Source organism: Solea senegalensis, linkage group LG14, assembly GCF_019176455.1.
Source record: "Solea senegalensis isolate Sse05_10M linkage group LG14, IFAPA_SoseM_1, whole genome shotgun sequence".
Taxonomy (NCBI): domain Eukaryota; kingdom Metazoa; phylum Chordata; class Actinopteri; order Pleuronectiformes; family Soleidae; genus Solea; species Solea senegalensis.
The window spans coordinates 24153684-24174552 of NC_058034.1; the positions used below are offsets into that span (position 1 = coordinate 24153684).

Below are 20869 nucleotides of genomic sequence, written 5' to 3' on the forward strand. Positions count from 1 at the left end.
GATCCTAGTCTCCTGTTTTTGTTTATTTTGTAGACCACAGAAGAATTAATTTTTTTATTCATTATCTATGAATTGATAAAAACATACAGAACTAACTCATATTAAGGCTGCATGTGGCCTGCGGGCCGCGAGTTTGGCACCTCTGTTTTATTAAACTAAATTCTCCAGTTTGGAGACTAGAAACAGAATCTTAACAGTAGTACAGATTTGATTGATCGGTGCAAATTGAATAAATGAATAAATTGTAGACCTATTTAATCATAATAACTATCACACACACACACACACGCAGAGGGAGATTTACGAGCTGCAGGTGTTTTCTTCATGTTTCGCTCTCACATGTTCTGTTAAAGCTTCAAACGGACTCGAGTTCTTACGTTGAATCAAAAGAAGTCATAAATTCTGTCAGAAACAACGACGACCTCTGACACTGACGCGGCGTCTAATCGAGGTGATTTACGACTTCATCTCAAACTATCGTGTTATTGTTCCACATCCATACAGTAGCTTTAAATCCTTCCGTATCTTTATTAGATTCCAGCGGAGACGGACGCCAATAAAACCTACAGCCGCTCGTGTGAGTCCACATGCTTTCTCTGCAAACACGCACCTCCACTCTGATCCAACAGAACAATCTGTGCGTTTCCTCCAGTTGTTATCCTGACGTCTGGCATCGAAACCCGAGCACCTGAAAAGCAGCCGTGCTCGCTCTGCTTCCTCCAGCACAGACAAACAGCAGCGCTGCCGTCTGCTGCCAAGTCACACAAGCACTTCCTCCACCTCATCAGCTCACTGTTATTCAAGCTAAACTCATGTGTTAGTGCTGTGATTGAGAGACATTTGTTTCACATTTGTCTCGTCCAGAGGCTGCGGCTGTACTTAAAGCTGCAGTACGTAACGTTGGTTGATTGTTATTGTTGACGTTATTATTCTTTAATATAATAATATATTGAATATATATAATATATATTATTCTTACTCTGCTTTTCCATTAGTGATAGTACCTGGTGTTTTTTTTTAGTTACCAATCAATGTTGCACACTAACCCTAACCTGCTGCACACAGGAAGTGATTTTTCTCATCTTGAGACAAATCACTTCCTGCGTGGGAATTTTACTGGGAAAAAGTCAAATTTTAGTCGACAATAATTTACTTTTCTTAATCTCATGTAAACATGTTAGTCTGACTAAAATCAAGCTTGTCTTAGTCAGACTAACATACCAAGATCATGTGACTCATAGTCCGATTACTCCTACATGTAAACACTTAGTCAGACTGTAGTCAGACTTCCTCCCCGGTCTTTGACCTTGAAGTAGAAGGAGACGACGTATAAACTGCAGGACATCATATGACGACAACGACTTACTTCAGTCAACAAGACAACCACAAGAGACATGTCCATATAATCTGTACGAGACATACAGAACCACAGCACTGTCCATCTCACGTCTATCTCCATTTCAAGCTGATTGTCTTAGTCCTGTCTTAGTCCTGTCTTGGTCTTGTCTTAGTCCTATCTTAGTCGGACTACGACCTTAGCTCGATTAAAGTGTAAAGGCACTGACTTATCTCGATGTTGCTGTTGCAAACAGATCTGTTTGGTAATTGATAGAATATTTATCGATTGGGATTTCTGTGATATTTCAGCTTTTTAAATGTGAATATTTTCTACTTTCTTTGGTCCATAAAAACAAAGAAATCCTTCAAACTGAATGATATTGTGTTTGTGGACCAAAACAAGACGTTTGAGAACATCTTCATTTCCACGTTTGATCAACATTTCTCAACATTTTTTGACATTTTGTGAAAGTGATCAATTAATGGAGAAAATAATGAACAGATGAGTCAATAATGACAATAATCATGAGCTGCAGCTTCTGTTTGTCCCTGAACATTCTCGTTCCATGACATTGACTCATTTAGAAGTTTCCACTTGGACACAGTGGTTGGGTAGAAAGTTATGGAGCTTATTAAAAAGAATTCCTGTCAAATGTTGGAGTAAAAAAAAGATCCTGTTTGACTGCAGCGTGAGGCTCAAACAGAGAAGAGTCCAAACTTGGTCAGCCTGTGTTTCTACACGTTAACCTGAGGAAACCGCCACTGATTTTACTGTGTCATTAAAGGATTTAAGGAGAGGAGCGGCTGACGCTCTCTTAACTGCTTCACAGTTGGACTGTGTGTGTGTTTTTGAAAAGCAGAGTTTCCGTGTTGTTATTGTGGAAAGAGAAGCAGCTTTTTTTTTTACTGTCTCGGAGCTATTTCAGGAAACAACGAGTAATGAAAGCCAGAGTCTCTCCTACGTCAAGCTGCTGAGCGTAGAAATGTGATCGAGATGTTTACGTCACCATCGTAAAGTGGAAATGACTCCCGCTGTGCAAAAATGAAGCCAAAACATATCAGTTACGGATATTTTCTGTCATGACAAATACGACAGTAACTGACTTTAAGCAGTAGAGTGAGTCGTCTTTCAACTTGGAGGTTGTGGGTTTGATTCCTGGCTCTGCTAGTCTACATGCCAATTCCTTTGTGAGTGGGAATGAAAGATAAGTGAAAGAACAAATGAACAGTGATGTGGGCGTGAGCAGAACCACGAAATAACCAATGAGAGCGAGTCGCCCGGAAAGCTGTTGATGTTACATGTGGTGCCACTCACATCACATCCACAGCATCCAAATATTTACCTGTAACTCTCTGTCTTCTCCTCTACATTCTCAGCTCTGCAAGCACAGAATTAACAAGTCACACAACATTCTTACGTGGACACACATGCAACAGCACCAGTTATGAGGAAATCAACGTCAGGACACATGCGGGGGGGGGGAAACGTGGGGGAGAACAAGCGAAGCAGCCAAACTGCCCGAGAGCCTGAGTTTGTGAAAACACCCAGAAATTCTGCAGGAGATCCACAAACAAAACCCTGTCAACGTTTACAGAATACATTTGTTATTTCAACAGAAAAAAAGAGAATCATCTGCATAGAGAAGAGCAATAACAATAGGATAAATGAATGTAAACTTTCACCTGTTCTCTGCTCATGTTTCTAATTCAGTGTTTGTCACACGTGGAAATAATGATGTTCTCAAACGTCCACAAACACAAAATGATTCAGTTTGAATGATTTCTTTGTTTTTATGGAGCAAAGAAAACAGAAAATATTCACATTTAAGAACCTTTTAGAGCTTCTCTATTCTTGATGAGCACTTTACACTACAGCTTTGCCATTCACCCATTCACACCCATAGACTAGTGGAGCCAGGAATTGAACCCACAACCTTCCAGTTGAAAAACGACTGCCTCTACCACTGATTTACTTCCAAACTTCTAAAAGTCCATTTTATATCAGAAATGACTTTTGATACTTAAGCACTAAATGTCGCAAACTTTTGACTTTTACTTCAGTAAACTTATAAAAAATACGTACGTGTACTTTTACTCAAGAATGACTTTATATAAGTACTTTATATTTTATACAAGCGTGCAAAATGACTGGACTGCTAGCTGCAAACTAGCTAAGTCTATGTGTGACCTCAAAGACATCAAATAATGTCTTTTAACTTGAATATTTTTCACATGACATAAACTTTATCTTTCTTTTTCAATTGTTCATTTCATGTGTTTATAGGACGTCTGTTTTTAAACCCAGATATCGGCTGATTCTGGTGAATCCAACAGTGTTTACTGAACCTCATCTTAACAGAGAACCATTGAACTCTAAAGCCTTTCAATGCCCAGCTCAACAACAGTGACCTGATCCCTCACAGTCGGGCTGAGCCGGGCTGAGCCGGACTGAGCTGGGCCATGCAGGCCGAGGTCAGACAGAAACAACAGCGAGAAGCAGAGCTGTTTACAGCCACAGACTGACAGACTGACAGACTGACGGACGGACAGAGGGACGGCAGCTGGCAGCCTCGCCCTGACACACACACACGATGATGAAAGCAGGGGAATGCTTTTGTTCCAAACACAGCCTGGGATTCCCCCCGTTAACCCTTTCACGAGACGGAAACACAAAGCTATCACCGACACCAGCAGGTACTCACAGCTTTGGTTTGGGCTTGGTCGGCAGTGGAGGTCCGTCCCTGGTGGGGGATGGTGACAGCTTGTCTGAGGTTGGAGGTGATTCCAGTGTCACCTGAGCTGGACTCATGACCTCTGCTGTAGGGTCAGTCTGTGGTAGAGGAGGAGGAGGAGGTGGTAGCGGTGGTGGTGTTGGTGGACTCTCCTTTGGTGGACATGGAGGTGATGGTAGATTTGAGAGCTGTCCGTTGACCTCCACGTCTGTGTCGACTTGTACCGGCGGCAGAGTAGACAGACTGGGCCAGATCTCCAGCTCCTTGACGTGGAAAGACTCGGGGCGCGGTGGAGGCGGCGGCATCTTGGGCGGCACGTCCAGAAGGCTGAGCTCTGTGGGTGGGGGAGGTGGGGGGAAGGACGGCGTGTTCTCCAACCCCGAGCTGTCACCGGAGACACCGTTACTGGACGAGTCCTCGGCTACTGAGGGAAATAAAACCAGAGGAAAGGTTTTTTAATCATGGCTACCACTCACTCATTCATCTTCTACCACTGTATCCTCCACATGAGGGTCGCGGGGTCAGCAGATCCCAGCTGACATCATGGCGACCACATCTCAGTAATAACTGGATAAAAAAAAAATTGTTTTTTTCACCAGTGGAAATGTGTCGATTCTCTGACTCGTGTAAAACACAAAAACACAACAACACAATGTTGTAATCATTAAACTTTTACGGAGATAAGTGCAATAAATCATGTGCTTCAGCTCGTGCTTCATATTTTATTTTCAAGTCTTTACTGTTTCTTCTATCTTTATAATCTTAACAGTCAATATTGTTTTGTATTGTACATTCATTACACTGTAAAACTCGAAACATTATCGTTCTGGTAAAAAATAAAGTTCTATTTTACATTTTAAGGACGGATTTAAAGATTTTAAAACACACACACACAGAACGTGTGTCACAGCTGATCAGACGCAGCAGCTGGGTCCAGTCACTCTGATGTAATTCCTGTTTGTTCAGCGTTTCCTCTGACTATGTCTGAACTACACACACACACACACACACACACACACACACACGTCTGTGACAGTAAATCACACAAATCCACTCACACCTTTTTCCTGAACGCGCTATAACAACAAAAACAACCCGCACAAAAAGAGGATCTTGGTGTTTGACACAGAGCCTAAAAGCAGAGGAGGAGACGTCCACAGTCAGAGGTCAGAGGTCACAGTCATGACCAAACCCTGACCCATTAACCACATTAGTTTAGTTATGACACCATCTAACATGCGAGGCATTTAAAACTAAAGAGTAAAGATCAGTTTTATTTTATTGATTCATTTAACAGAGAAGTGTCATTTTTTTATTTTGACAGAATAACAATTTAACAATTTAATGTTTAAAATTAAAATCAAATATATGTCGTTCTTCTTTTTGTTCTGCCCTTGTTTGGTCGTTAACTGGTTCAACATAGAATTTTCATTCAAACTCAATTAGGAGATAAATGCTTGTATTTCTGTTTTCTAACTGGAATATTTGATCATTTCCAAAACATTCAACGTTTTTTTTGCACATTTTTCTCCAAATTAAAATGAATTTAAAATTTAAAAAAACACAAGTTTTCTACTTTAGGGTCGGGGTCTTGCCTAAAGGAGGCAGCCATCTTTTCTACGGAAGCCCTAAATGTGTTCCACATTTTAAAGCAGAAGCAAACTCTGTAGTCTTGTCTGAGAAGGTCACCATATGTCCCTGACGCACACATATTACATTACATTACATGTCATTTAGCAGACGCCTTCATCCAAAGTGACTTACAATGGAATTGAGTACAGGGGAGGAGTCTAACTTGCGACCATTGTGACCATGATGTCTTTCGCACACAGGGTACCGATCTTAACCACTGAGCCACTCCACCCTGTATATCCATGCACAGACGCCATTAAACTTGATATGCTTTCTGGTCTGAGAAGGCCACCGTAGTCAATAGCGTTTTAGCATCATTCGCTTGTAAAAACCTGAACCGCAAAAACTTCATACAGTGACACGAAAACTCTGAAGAAAAACAGACCTGCTAAATTCACCATAATGATGTTAACGATAATAAAACTGTCACTAACTCCTCCCACAGGGGTTTCGACTCACCTGCAGCGACAGTGAGGTGGGCGGTGCTGTTGATGGAGCCGTACGGGTTTGAGGCGGAGCAACAGAACAGACCTCCGTCCTCTGGAAAGGCCTCAGCGATGACCAGCGTACAGATCTCCTCTGGATCAATGTTAGCAAAGGATTATGTAAAAACATATTTCCTTAGCGCCTCCCACAAGATATCCACTGACAAACTTTATTCACAAAAGAGGGGACAAGACTCCGCCCACGGCTGTTATTGGAATATACAGAGAGTGGACTCAAGAAGTTACGTACTACAGCTTTACCTGGGCGGAGGTTTGAGTTTTTCTAACACAGTGAGACGTGAGAAAGACGACTTATCAACGCGGATTCATGTAGACTGTGAGTCATGTGACCATTCCTGAAGACAGACACATAAATAATAAAACACCAACGTTCAAAGACGTGTGAGTGACTCACAGCCTGAAAGTAACACCTGAAGTGTGTGTGTGTGCGTGCAGGCGAGTGTTTCCCTCTGACTGTGGCAGATGTTTCCTAAAACTCAGACATCAGAGGCTTCACCTCGTCTATGATGTCTCTAACTCGTCATTTGACAGCTTTTACTGACCACACGAGGCAGCAGAGGATCACTGAATCACCAATCACTGAAAAAAATCACTGATTTTCTCTTTGGGGTTTGGTGTGGGAGAGTGAGTGGTTTAATTGACCAAATAATCCCTTCGATAGCAGATCTAGTTTCTAGTTTGAAGGCAAAATAATCCTCCAGCATTAATCTAAAGCAGAGTTACGTACCTGGTTCAGCTGCAGATCGAGGCTCTGGGTTCATGAGGAAGAGAAGAAAAGAAATGTGGATTTTAAATTTAGTGCTGAGAAGAAAAAACAACAACAACATTCATCTCCAGTGAGTCTCACTTTTCTGGAGAATACGGAAATCCGGGGAGTCCAGGATCTCCTCTCCCTGCCGGGACCATCGCACCTGCAGGGGAGGACTGCCACGGATCCTGCACTCCAGAACCACCACCTGACCTTCAGATGCCTGCACGTCCTGCAAGAACTGCAAATATAAAAGTTCCAATCATCAAAGGACACAAAAACATGAATAATGTTAATAATTCAAATCAACTCCAGCAAATAATCATGGGTTGAATCTGTGTAAAGTGATTTGAAGTCATTTTATTAATGCTGACACTTTAACAACTGCTTCTTTAAAGTCAATAATTCAAACATACAGAAATCCTGCATGTGACCCGGTCCATGATAACTGTTTACGTCCAGGTTAAAAAACACAGGTGATATTTAATGTTCTAAGCGTTTGATTTATGTCATATATAATAGATTTATTGTTATTGTAAAGTATACATATCATTATCATTATTATCATTCCATAACAAAACAAGCACCTTTACTTTGAAATACTGTGAAATCATGAGGAACTTTATTGTGATACTAGTGACAGAATATTGGGTTGTAATTTTAAGCATCCTATTCCCCAGCAACACTTTTTTTCTCTAGTCCGGCCCCCTCATCGGTCCTCGACGCCCCTGATCTACTGAGTCTTTAGTAAAGTTTGAAGTGTGTGTGTGTGTGTGTGTGTGTGTGTGTGTGTGTGTATAGACGTACCTTGGTGAAGACAGGGGGACCTGACGCGTCACAGCTGTACAGTGATGACAGTGGGCTCTGCATCTACAACACAAACACAAAACAACACAAACACCACACAAAACAACACAGCACAACACAAACACCACACAAAACAACACAACATAAACACAAAAACGAATACAACAGCACACCTCACAACACACCAACACAACACAAACACCACACAAAACAACACAAACACAAAACAACACAAACACCACACAAAAACAACACAAACACAAACACAAACATAAAACAACACAAACATAAAACAACACAACACAACACAAACACCACACAAAACAACACAAACACAAATAAGTGGACAACATTAAAAAGAGGTTTTACATGGACGTAAGCTAGATAACACAAACAAAGACACATTCTAATTCTGTTTATGTGATAGTTTGACAAACACTTGTAAAATCTGTGTCACTTTCATTTCATTATATCTTCAGAACATGTTCACGTCTTTATCTCACTGTTAGACACACTTTTCCAACAGGAAACTGAACTTTGTAAACCACTCACTCTCCCACACCAAAGTCCATCAGTAATTTTAGCTGCGGGGACACAGCAGCTGCTGGTCCTCTGCTGCCTTGTGTGGTCACTTTGTGTCACTGAGGTCAATCTGAACGTTGGATTTCAAACATTGATGTGACAAAATAAGACATTTGAACCTAGTGATGGAGGCAGCAGTGTGTGTGTTTGTGTGTGATGTTAAAATCACTGATTTTCTCTATGAGGTTTGGTGTGGGAGCGAGAGAGAGGACTTTTTTCGGATGACATTACAGCTCACCCGCACATCTCGATCACCTATTTTACTCTCACTGCTGTTTGATTTTATTTGTGATTAGATCAGCGTGATTGATCTCTTTTAGTTTCGATTAGTTGTTGGTCACTGCTTTGATGGTCAATATTGGACATTACAGCCATGAGTTTAAAATTAAGTAGTACAGTGTAGAATATTTTCCACCCTCTGCGCTGCTGCTTTACAAAAAAAAAAGGCCGGCAATTCGACAAAAATTCGACACGGGGGCCTTGACAATCGACTCTCACAATGCTGCGTCGTTCCCATCCCTAAAAGTGACGCAAACTTCCTTTTTCTTGTGAAAAAAAGCAGATGAAGCTGTTGTTATGTGGCTAAAATCTGTTTTTGTGCCCCTGCTGATTATTTTTGTAATTGACTAATCTGTCGAGTTTGCTTGATTAATCGCTAAGTTTTTTGGACCATAAAATGCAAAAAGAAGTTTATGAGTGTTTGCTAAACTTAAAAATGACGATGTTCTCAAACCACAATGACTCAGCTTTAATGATTTCTTTGTTTTATGGAGCAAAGAAACAAGAAAATACTCTCAACACTCAAAATTATTCATCTATTAGCAAAATAGTCGACGATTAGTTTAGTAATTGATTATTAATTGATTTTTCAATGAATTGTTGGAGCCCTAAATGTGTCCAACTGTGAGTCAGTACCTCATATTACCACAGGAACCCAAAAATAATAAAAAAAACAATAGATTTTCAAACATTAGTCTGGTTCCAGGTCTTAAAAGACTGGGTTAGCTTGGTAGCTTACCCGCTGTGTGGGCTGAGACAGGGACTGGACCAGGGTGGTTCGACGAGGAAGGGCATCAATGTTTTTAGGCGATGCTGACCGAATGGTTAGCGACATTGAAGTGGTCTTCTTCTGTACCCTGGAAACAAACACAAACATAAAATCACTCTATGATTCAACACATTCTTCCTGGAATCTTTGTGCTTTTAGCTAAAAAAAAAGAAGAAGAAAGACAAGAAAAATATGAGACTTGAATGAAAGAGAGTTGTTTAGATGTGATGTTGGCTGCAGCGAGTAAACAGAGGAGGATTAATCCAGCTGGAGGCAGATGTACAGTATATACACAACACTGAGCATGTTCTTGTTCCAGTGGAGAGGAGAAGATGCATGCATGTTTTAATGCCCTGTGTCCACTATGTGGCGCTGCAGCACTGCAAAAAGTCACATATTTCAGACGTTCCATGTTAAACCATTGAAATTCAACATGAAACATGTCATTTTTCTGTTGCCAGGAAGGGGGCGCTGTGTGTATACTGTAAGTGGATATTTGTGTGTATTTAATGCTGCGTTACATTTACATAAGAAATGGAAGCAGGAGTGATGTCAATATTCCAGAGAAACCTTTGTAGCAGACAAACCTGACAGAGTCTGGACCAATGAAACCTTTGTAGAAGACAAACCTGACAGAGTCTGGACCAATGAAACCTTTGTAGAAGACAAATCTGACAGTCTGGACCAATGAAACCTTTGCAGCAGATAAACATGCAGAGTGGACCAATGAAACCTTTGGCAGGCAAACCTGAGAGTCTGGACCAATGAAACCTTTGCAGCAGGCAAACCTGACAGAGTCTGGACCAATGAAACCTTTGCAGCAGCAAACCTGACAGAGTCTGGACCAAGAAACCTTGGAAGACAAACCTGACAGAGTCTGACCAATGAAACCTTTGGAGAAGACAAACCTGACAGAGTCTGGACCAATGAAACCTTTGTAGAAGACAAAAACCTGACAGAGTCTGGACCAAGCCTTTGTGAAGACAAACCTGACAGAGTCGGAAACCTTTGTGGACAGTCTGGAATGAAACCTTTAAGAGCCTGACAAGTCTGGACCAATGAAACCTTTGCAGCAGACAAACCTGACAGAGTCTGGACCAATGAAACCTTTGCAGCAGACAAACCTGACAGAGTCTGGACCAATGAAACCTTTGTAGACAAAGACAGAGTCTGGACCAATGAAACCTTTGAGAAACCTGAGTCTGGACCAATGAAACCTTTGTAGAAGACAAACCTGACAGAGTCTGGACCAATGAAACCTTTGAGCAGACAAACCTGACAGAGTCTGGACCAATGAAACCTTTGCAGCAGACAAACCTGACAGAGTCTGGACCAATGAAACCTTGTGTGGAAACCTTTGTAGCAGACAAACCTGACAGAGTCTGGACCAATGAAACCTTTGTAGAGCAAACCTGACAGAGTCTCTGGACCAATGAAACCTTTGTAGCAGACAAACCTGACAGAGTCTGGACCAATGAAATAGCAGACAAAACAGAGTCTGGAACAATGAAACCTTTGCAGAGACAAACCTGACAGAGTCTGGACCAATGAAACCTTTGAGCAGACAAAACTGACAGAGTCTGGACCAATGAAACCTTTGTAGCAGACAAACCTACAGAGTCTGGACCAATGAAACCAGAGACAAACCAGAGTGTGAAGACAAACCTGACAGAGTCTGGACCAATGAAACCTTTGTAGAAGACAAACCTAGACAACCTGACAGAGTCTGGACCAATGAAACCTTTGTAGCAGACAAACCTGACAGAGTCTGACCAATGAAACCAGACAAACCTGACAGAGTCTGGACCAATGAAACCTTTGCAGACAAAGACAGAGTCTGGACCAATGAAACCTTTGTAGCAGACAAACCTTACAGAGTCTGGACCAATGAAACCTTTGTAGCAGACAAACCTGACAGAGTCTGGAACAATGAAACCTTTGTAGACCTCTCATTATTTAAACTTTTACAGGACCCCTGGGTTATTTTGTAGACCTCTCATTATTTAAACTTTTACAGGACCCGGGTTATTATGGCTCCTCTGGGGCATTTTAAGGGCCAGGTTAAATTGGAACAGGCAGCACCTGATTAGCTACTGCAGGGATCACTTTAACCTGTGCAGGGGTCAAAGGTTCATTGGGTCACAGGGTCACAGGAGGTCACACAGAAAAACTTACTGAGACATGGTTCCTGATCTGGACTTGGACGCTGCTCCTCCTTCTCCGTCTGAGTCTGAAGACGAAGCTCCTGCAGGAGGACGGTTTTATTTTAAAAATGATAATAAATGACAAACTTAAAGGAAAAAAGGCTTTGCTTTTTGAAATTGTCTTAGTTTCCTAATAATCCTGTACAGAAAGGACATTTTAACAAAATCTCACCCATCACTGAAGTATTTAGTTTTTTAACAAAAGGCAAATCTCAGTCATTTCCAGGTTTGAAAAACATTTCTCAACATTTTTCTACATTTTCTGACATTTTCTGAACCAAACCAGTACTAGATTAATTGATAATCCCTAATCCTGATGCAGAAAGGTCAAATGAAATGTCTGACCTTCTATGTAAACTTCTGCGGACGTGTTGTCCGCTCCGAGACTGTTGGACGCCACGCAGGTGTACCGTCCCGTGTCGTCCTCAAAGGCTTCTGTGATAACCAGAGTGTGTTGGTCAGCGTCTCTGCTGATCTGGATGTCGGGACAGTTGTGCAGCTCACGGCCTTCACAGAACCACCTGGTGAGGAAAAGAAATAAACTACGATAACGACATCGTAATCACCAGACAATCAACTGAGCCACAGCTGGATTCATGTGCCACGTTTATAAGAAGTGTGATGAGCATCGATGCCAGAATGATATGTTTGAACCGTGTTTACATTTATGCATGTGTGAAAAGTGAGGAATTCACAGACAGAAAAAAGATTTACTCACTTCTTAAACACATTCTAAAGAAAGATGGACTTTTTTCTGGACTGACACACTTATATATATATATATATATATATATAATACATATACACACATACATATATATATATATTTTATACATATATAAGATATCTTTTTTTCTGTACTATGTGTTATTTATGTTCCACTTGCTGCCAAAAGAAATACATATTCCAGTGAAGGAATATTATAGACAGACTCATGAGTCATGAAAGCCATTCATCCGTGCAATAAAATATTATTTGACAAGTGAAGGCCATCACTCTTTTTTATAGGAAAACATAATTACACGTAATTATGCCTTTAACAAATATAATGGAGACCTGCCAGTATAACTTATAATATTAACCCATCACACACACACACGTTCGACATTCATGACTTGAGGGGACATTGCATTGACTTACATTAATTTCCTGGAGACTTGCTAACTAACCCTAACCCTAACCTCAACCTAACCTTAAAACATATCTTCACCTTAAAATGTAGTTATTCACGTTATGGGTACTTAAATTTTGTCCCCACAAGGAAGACAAGTCCCCATGATGTGACTGTGGAAACAGGTTTAGGTCCCCACAACATCAGTAATACCTGGACACACATTACACACACACACACACACTGGTCTATAATTTACATTATAAGAACCACACCACACACTTGTTATTTATTTATTTATTTATTTATTTATTTATGAGTTCAAAAACAAAGCAAACCAAAATGATTCAGCTTTAATGATTCATTTGTTTTTGGGAGCAAAGACACCAGATCATATTCACATTTAAGCTGAAAGATACTTTCTAAAGTTAGTTATTAGTAATCCTGTTAATAATCAATCCATTGTTGCAGACCTAGTATTCATATCAAAATGAACAAATCAGGGAGTCACGTGATCATCACGAGGGATGTAGACGCTTCGTTTCGTCACTCAACAAAACCCCCCAATATTTAATCATTATTTTAATACCCAATGCTACTTTTTTAGCTCTCTGTGAATTTTTTTTGTTTTGTGGAAACTTTGTTCACACGGAATGTCGTCAAGCTCGAGAAAAGCGAAAAACAAACAGCCGGCAACAACTCGTTTTGCTGACGATGAGGAGCTCGTCAAGCTAGTTAAGCTAGCAGGAGGAGGCGATTCCCACACTTGTGGAGGACGTGGTGTCACAAGCTCTGGTGGATGCACAGGTCGCGGTATTCTGTGGCGAGATGGTTACCATGCAGGCAGATATTTCGAAGTGTATGGACTACAGTATATGGAGAAGGGTGAGCCTTGTTTGGTTGAGGTGGACAGTCGGCTCTCTTTGTCGGTGAGCAAATTGGCAGCACAGCATGTTTAGCTGGAGGACAGGTTTACTGATATGGAGGATAGGTCACGCAGGGATAACCTACGTTTACACAGAGTCCCTGAAAACGCAGAGACACTGCATGTTCTTGCTTTCTTTTCAGATGCGATTCCACGGTGGTTTCCTAACCTGGGCTCTGTTGAAATAATGCGTGTACACCGTGTAGGTGCCTCCCAAGATCCTGAAAGCGGCCCGCGCGCAGGGAAGGAACACGCCACCCGAGGATCACAGGTCCAACTTGTGGAGGGAAGTTAGGCTCCACAGGAAGAGTCAATTTTAGGTTATGGTTTTGTATGTTTTTACTTTTGTGTGGGTTTTTGTTTTCATGCCCTTTCTCATTCTTTGGAGAGTGCCGGGTTCATGGCGACAGGGGTTTTGGGGTGGGATGGATCTCTCTCGACACTTTAGTTTCACATTTTGTTCCCTCAGCTGTATCGTAGTTTGTTTCTCCACTCTATATCTTGTGCGTACCACAATACTAACCTCTATTTGTTGCTATGAATAGTATGCATGTAACCAGCTGTAATGTAAATGGGCTGAATGGTCAAATTAAACGTACAGCTTGTTTGGACCTTTTATGCAGACAGCATGTGGATGTTGCCTTTATACAGGAGTCTCACTTAAGAAATATAGAAGTCCGACGATTTTCAAACAAACATTATTATGCGGCCACCAAAACTAGGGGTTCATTAGTTGTACTGAGAAGTAACCTCTCAATAACTATTCTTGGACAATTTGGTAGTGTGGATGGTAGGATTTCTAAATTAAGACCGTTATATCTGGACGCAAATTTCAGTTTATGCTCCATCCCAATATGAACCAGAGTTCTTTCCCAACTTAACAGAAGTCTTATTACATCTTCGGGATTTCTCGCTTATCCTTGGTGCAGACATGAACTGTACTGTAAACATGATACTGGATAAATCTGTTCAGCGCTCCACGGCCACACAGTTCCAAGCATTAAGGGATTTTCAGAACTTTTTGTCAGTATTTAGCTTAACAGACCTTTACTGCACTATCAATCAACCCCACATCTCTCTCGCGCTTCACACTCCTAGGCACACCTCCTAGAGCTCCACGTTGGCGGTTCAATATTGCACTTCTAAAAAATGGAGATTTTCGTACGTTTCTCAAAGAAAAGTTTAGCACCTTTATTGACGTCAATGCCGGTTCAGTAGATGATCCATATTGTTTTATGGGATGCTATAAAGGTTTGTATTAGGAACTCCTCAATCTCATTCTCGTCTCATCTTAACAAGAGTAGACTCAACAAGATTGAACTGAATTGGAGAACATTCTCAGCCAGCAAGAGGCGCAACAACAAGTCACATACTCTGAGGCATTACAAGGCAGAAGAACTGTGACAAGGACTGAGTTGAACTCATGAATATATTATTTAAATGGTGCCAGACCTAGCAACTCAATATCAACTCTAAATCTAAGTCTTTCTACTCATCTCTCTATAACTCTGAAGTTTCCCTTGAGAAGGAGGCATGTGCAGATTTTTTTCAGGATCTTGATTTACCTTCTCTGTCTGATATCGAATCAGAATCACTCAATATCCCCATGTCTCTAGAAGAGTTGAGGAAGGCTCTTGTTAATATGAAGAAGGGCAAGTCTCCAGGGTGGGATGTAATTCCACCTGAGCTATACCTTGCTTTCTGGGATGTACTGGGTAAACCACTATTGGACATGATTAATACTGCCATTGTTAAGGGTGCATTCAATTCTAGCTCTAACACAGCTGTAATTACAGTCCTGCACAAACCGAATAAAGATTTAACTAAATGTGGTAATTACAGACCTCGCTCCCTCCTGAATGGGGCTGTTATATTATATGCTAAAGTACTGGCTACCCGGTTGGAGAAACACCTTACAAAACTTATAGATAATGACCAAACTGGTTTTATTAAAACTCGCCTAGCTTCTGATAATGTGCATCATCTGTTACACATCATTCATACAGCTAGTAGTATTGATTCCCCTTGCTCGATTTTATCGCTGGACACTGAAAACGCGTTTGACTGGTTGGAATGGGAATATCTTTGGACTATGTTGGACACATTTGGACTAGGTATGCATTTTATTAATATGGTTAAGGCTATATACGCAAATCCCTCAGCAATGGTCTGCACAGGCCACGTCTGCTCTACCCAGTTCCCAATATCATGTGGCACTCGCCAGGGCTGCCCCCTTTCACACCTACTTTTTGCTATTTCTCTCGAGCCATTGGCACAGAAAATAAGACAACATCCATCAGAACATCCCATCACTTTTTGTTACACAGAGCAGCGTATATCATTGTATGCTGATGACGTCCTTCTCTATGTAGGTAGTGCTGGTTTGCTTTCCTCTTTTGATTCATTCAGCTCACTTTCTGGATACAAAATTAACTGGACAATGTCAGTGCTCAGCTGCATCTCATGTTCCCCTGCCGTCCCATATACCAGTAGTAAGTAGGAGTTTTTCCTTCCACGTCGTCCATTGCTATAAAAAATTATCAAGGTATATACAGTCAGGTAGAGAAGGACTTTGTGGTCGAATCTCCCAAATTCAATTCAAGCCCGAATAGCAATAGTTAAGATGGATATACTCCCTCGTGTTAATTTTTATGCTTCTATGATCCCTCTCGCTCCCCCTTTGGGATATTGGGATAAACTTCAGTCATTAGTTTCTAAATTCATATGGAAAGGAAAGAGGCCACGCCTATAAAATCTCTCCAGCGAGACAAGACACTAGGGGGGCTGTCTCTGCCAAAAGATAGAGGCTGGGAAACAGTGTGGAAAAACTCCGTGGTACATCCAAAAACGCCATCCATCAGTTGATACATTTTATGTATGTTCACAGGATGTACCTCAACCCCAGGAGGCGTTATTCTATGAAGATCATCACATCTCCGAATTGCGATCTTTGTCCACTCAATGCTCAGGGGTCATTCTTGCATGTTTACTGGGAGTGCCCCGATGTGGTTAGGTTCCGGAAAGAAATATCTCTCACAAATCAAGTCTCCCCGGGCTTATTTTGGCTTTGTGACGACTGTTCTTTAAATTTATCCCTGCAGCATAGACGTATTCTATGGGCCGGTCTCACCGCAGCCAAGAAGATGCTGGAGGTGGCAACCTCCACATTCCTTGGCTTGGCAGCAGTGGACTAATTTGTTTCTTGAAATTGTTTTGATGGAGTGGTCTGTTGCCCGCTTACACAGGGCCAACCTTAAGACTTTGCAGGCCTGGGAGGCAGCACACGAGTTAGCTAAAGAAAGGGTGCAGCACGGTCGACCTTGATTTTTATTTAAATATTTATTTTTATTTCTTTGGGGGGAGAGATCCTGGGTGGGAGGTACATGGGAAGTCGCCTTGTGGGAGGGAGTGTGGGATATAGGGCTTGTAATGTTGTTACTTCAGTGCAAGTATACAATTGCTTTTGTTTCTGTTTTGTCTGTACTCACTGTGTGTGAAAAAAAAGAGAAAAACTGTATATGCGAGTATATATTTCATATGTTTTCAATAACAAACTGATCACAAAAAATTAACAAATCAATTCAAAGATATCGTATAATATTTATAACAAATTAAGAACAAATGAAAGAACGAGTTAAGAAAGAAAAAACAAATGAACGCAGGAAAAGAGAATGAAAGAAAGAACAAAAGAAAGGAAGAAACAAAATGAACAATGGTTGGACCCCGGAAATCTCTCTGATGGTGCATTCCATTTGTCATTGGAAGTTGGAATTTCTGAGTTCCTAGTGGGGAGTTTGGACTGAAATGTTCCTTCAACTCTGAAAATCACTGCTATTCTAAAATGGCTGTCACTGATGTCACTCTCAGCACCACGGCCTACTTCTGTCTTAAACTGTGCAGCCAATCAGCAGCTCAGCTCTGACAGGTGGGGGAGGGGCAGGAATTTCCCATAATGCCAGAGGAACAGCTGTTCCAGAGCCTTGACCCGAGGACATCCGGTTGTCAGAGGCTCAGTAAAAACCACTGGTTATTTCATAGAGTGTGGGCGGAGCCAGAAATACTCAGACAAAACTTCACACCTGTGACATCACAGAGAAAGTGAGTGAGTGAGTGAGTGACAGGTGGAGGAGCATGAGTCAACACTCTGTCATCATCATCATCACAGACACGGATCATGATCACGATGTGTTTGTCCCGCATGAGGACATTTGCTGTGTTACATTTGCAGCATAAAACAACAACAGTTAGTATGTATATATATATATATATATATACATACATATATATATTTGTGCAAATTAGCATCCTGTTAGCGACTGCTAACTTGGAGTCACATCTGATTTATGTGAGTCATACTTTTTGGCAAAAACCTTTTCCAGGAATTTCATGACCGTGGGAAGCCTGAACTCGTCACCGCGTCTCACAGAGTCTGAAACACAGGAAACCCCGTCTGGATCTGTCCTCCAACATCACACCCATGTGTTCACTATAAGAAACAGATCGTCTGCACCAACAGGAAGACCTTCTCCACGGATCTCCATGGAGGCCAAGAGTCGTCTGCCGTTTGTCCAGAGTCAGATGCTCAGACAGAAGTCTGGACATCAAACACAGGATCCAGACAGAGGCTGAGACACCACACACTGTCCTCTGTGACTTCACTGTGTTCACTAACATGAAACATGACCTCGCACAACTAAGGTGACGCCCTCCTCTGGCATGAAACGGCGCCGTTCACCTCTGCAGACGTATACACCCTCGACACTGACGCATAAATCAGACAAAAAGTCGTCATAAAAGTCAAGATGGAGGACAAAACGTGTCAAAACAGTCAGAGACAGACGGACAGTTATTCTCCATTTTCATCTGTTTAACGCTCGTCCCAAACGTCATCTCCGTCACTACACCTACACACCTGTGTGTGTCTTTTGCGTTGGTATGGACATGTACACAATACTTCTGACTGCCTCAGGGTGAGTGAAGAGGTGAGGCGTATTTACCTTCAGCTGTTTCGTCAAACACATGTTCTGAATCGTTTTTTACGATGTCATTGTGTAAAAGAGGAAATGGGTGGTAAAGCCACGTTCTGCCAACACATTTCTACCTTGTCTTCATTCTCTCGCTGCTTTTCTAACACGCCCCGCTTCCCCTCGCAGTGTTTGGATTCCTCCTGAGCCTCCTGGACTGCGGTGACTCAACACAGTCAAACAAAACCTCGAAAAGTCTCAAACTCTGTTGTTTAGGCCTCAGCACATTCCACAGAAACAGAGAGGGGATTAAATAAACATTACCGTCTGTCTCTAAATAAGTTTACCCAGTAATTATGCATAATGGTCCATCATTAAGGCTGATTAATAAGATGTTGTTTGAGGAGCTGATGAGTCGTGATCTCTCTCTGCTCTGTGTTTAGTCAAACTCTGCCCAAACACATTTACATTTCCACTCTTTCACTGAGTTTCACTGAGGACAGACGGCCTGGGAGAGCGCAGTGGAAAACTACTGGAGACGTTTAAAAGACCAGAGTGTGGGATTGAGAGAATCTAGTTTTTTGCTTCTTATCCAAGTGTAGATGAGAAACTACAGTTCTGATCAGTCAGTGTTGGGATTGTCCATTCTGTACAGATGTGTGTAAGAAAAGAGTCTTTGGTTTTTTTAAAGAGATGGTTATGAATGTGGTTAGAGTTCCACAAAAATCATGTCATTCTGTAGTTTTCATTTTTCCTCTTCATACAAAAACAAGTGTTCAAATATTTAACACTTTGAAGCTGATGCCGATTTTTGTGTTGTTTGTGACCCATTTTTGAACTCGTTCACGTCAGACACAATAATCCTAAGTATCTAATGTTAGAGTTGTCTCTGTAGCCAATCATCAGGCAGCATCCTAAGCCCCGCCCATGGTCAGAATTGCAAACAAAAAAAACATGGTGAAGAACAAATATGGAATTAGATTTGTGTCAATATTTTCAAACAACACTTTATGAATAAAGCAAAGAAAAATGCAAACATCGATTTAATCTTTCAAAACTATTGTATTTTATTTGTTTGAAAACACTTTTTTGTTGTGACCATGGGCGGGGCTTAGGAAGCTGCCTTGGCTGCTGAGTTTTGGAGTGACAGCTCAATGGAGCGGAAGTCGTCACAGGCTTATTAGTCGCTGTCCGACATAATAATCGTTAGATATTTACGATTATTTACATTTTCTGGTTGATTTTTGTTTGCTCTATTCATAAAGTGTAGTTTGAAAATATTGACACAAATCTAGTTCCCTACATCACCATCCTCCAGCCTGTCACATCATGAAGACAGTGGCGGTTGATGGTTCAGTTAAAGCGCAGCCTCACGGCGCTCTCCTCGTTTGACCCTGTTGTTATTTGCTGCTGTTGATGGAAAAATGTGTTTTATGAAGCTCAGGCTCAGTTTCACCACAAAAGCCAAATCAGTGGAAGCCGGAGAGAAGAGAAAAAGAAACAAACGAGGGTTTAACAAAAGAAGAAAAGAACTAAATGAAAGACTTGAATGAAAAAGAAAACAAGCACAAGTCAATCAGCGATCACAGCGAGACATTTGACGTGTACGTCCACTCAGCTTTGATTCTCTGATTCCCAGAGTTCAGTTTGGAGTCAGTGGAACCACACGAGTCAACCAAAGTGCAACTGGACACGAGGAACATAATTACAAACTACAATAGAGCTTCGACTGAAACTGACCCAAAACCATGTGCTTTTATTTTCCACATGGTTCATGTGAACACGGACGGGATAGAAAGCAGATTGGGTTTCGTGCTTCTCACGGACGCTGAGTGAAAGCAACAGTGCTGGAAGAAGCAATTCATCAAACTTTCCACAACAGCACATTAAACACATGTCACCCAGGTGCACATACATTAAAGGCATACTTTGAGGTCTCGCTGGTTAGTAGTGGTTAGCACTGTTGCCTCATAGCAAGAAGGTGCTGGGTTCGATTCCCGGTGTGTGTGTGTGTGTGTTTCCTGCAGACTCTCACATCAAACCATGTTAGAACGTTGGACACATGGGTGATGTTGACCTCTGATCATCGTTTGTATCATGACAATAAAGATGATTTCCTTTTTGAAGTGAATGCTGCCTAAGCTGTGTACGCAAACCAATCAGAGCGAGTGACCGGTGACGAGCGGTGTCATTGTGTTTGTTTCCCAAAAAATTCACATCGGAATTATCGGTCTTTTATACTCGTGTCCGCTGTGCAAAGACCTTACACTAA

At 41.5% G+C, this 20869-nt stretch overlaps 1 protein-coding gene across 1 annotated transcript in view; it reads right to left on the reverse strand.

Annotated features, from left to right (window-relative positions):
- palld (palladin, cytoskeletal associated protein) overlaps positions 1–20869 on the reverse strand; it is an 80489-nt gene that overhangs the window by 33273 nt on the left and 26347 nt on the right. Inside the window, exons 4-11 of the mRNA XM_044043543.1 lie at positions 11943–12118; positions 11569–11638; positions 9364–9481; positions 7764–7826; positions 7056–7197; positions 6936–6959; positions 6162–6281; positions 4041–4494 (exon numbers count right to left, since the gene is read on the reverse strand). Coding sequence (XP_043899478.1) covers positions 4041–4494; positions 6162–6281; positions 6936–6959; positions 7056–7197; positions 7764–7826; positions 9364–9481; positions 11569–11638; positions 11943–12118 — 1167 coding nt within the window. The remainder of the gene's footprint in view (positions 1–4040; positions 4495–6161; positions 6282–6935; positions 6960–7055; positions 7198–7763; positions 7827–9363; positions 9482–11568; positions 11639–11942; positions 12119–20869) is intronic.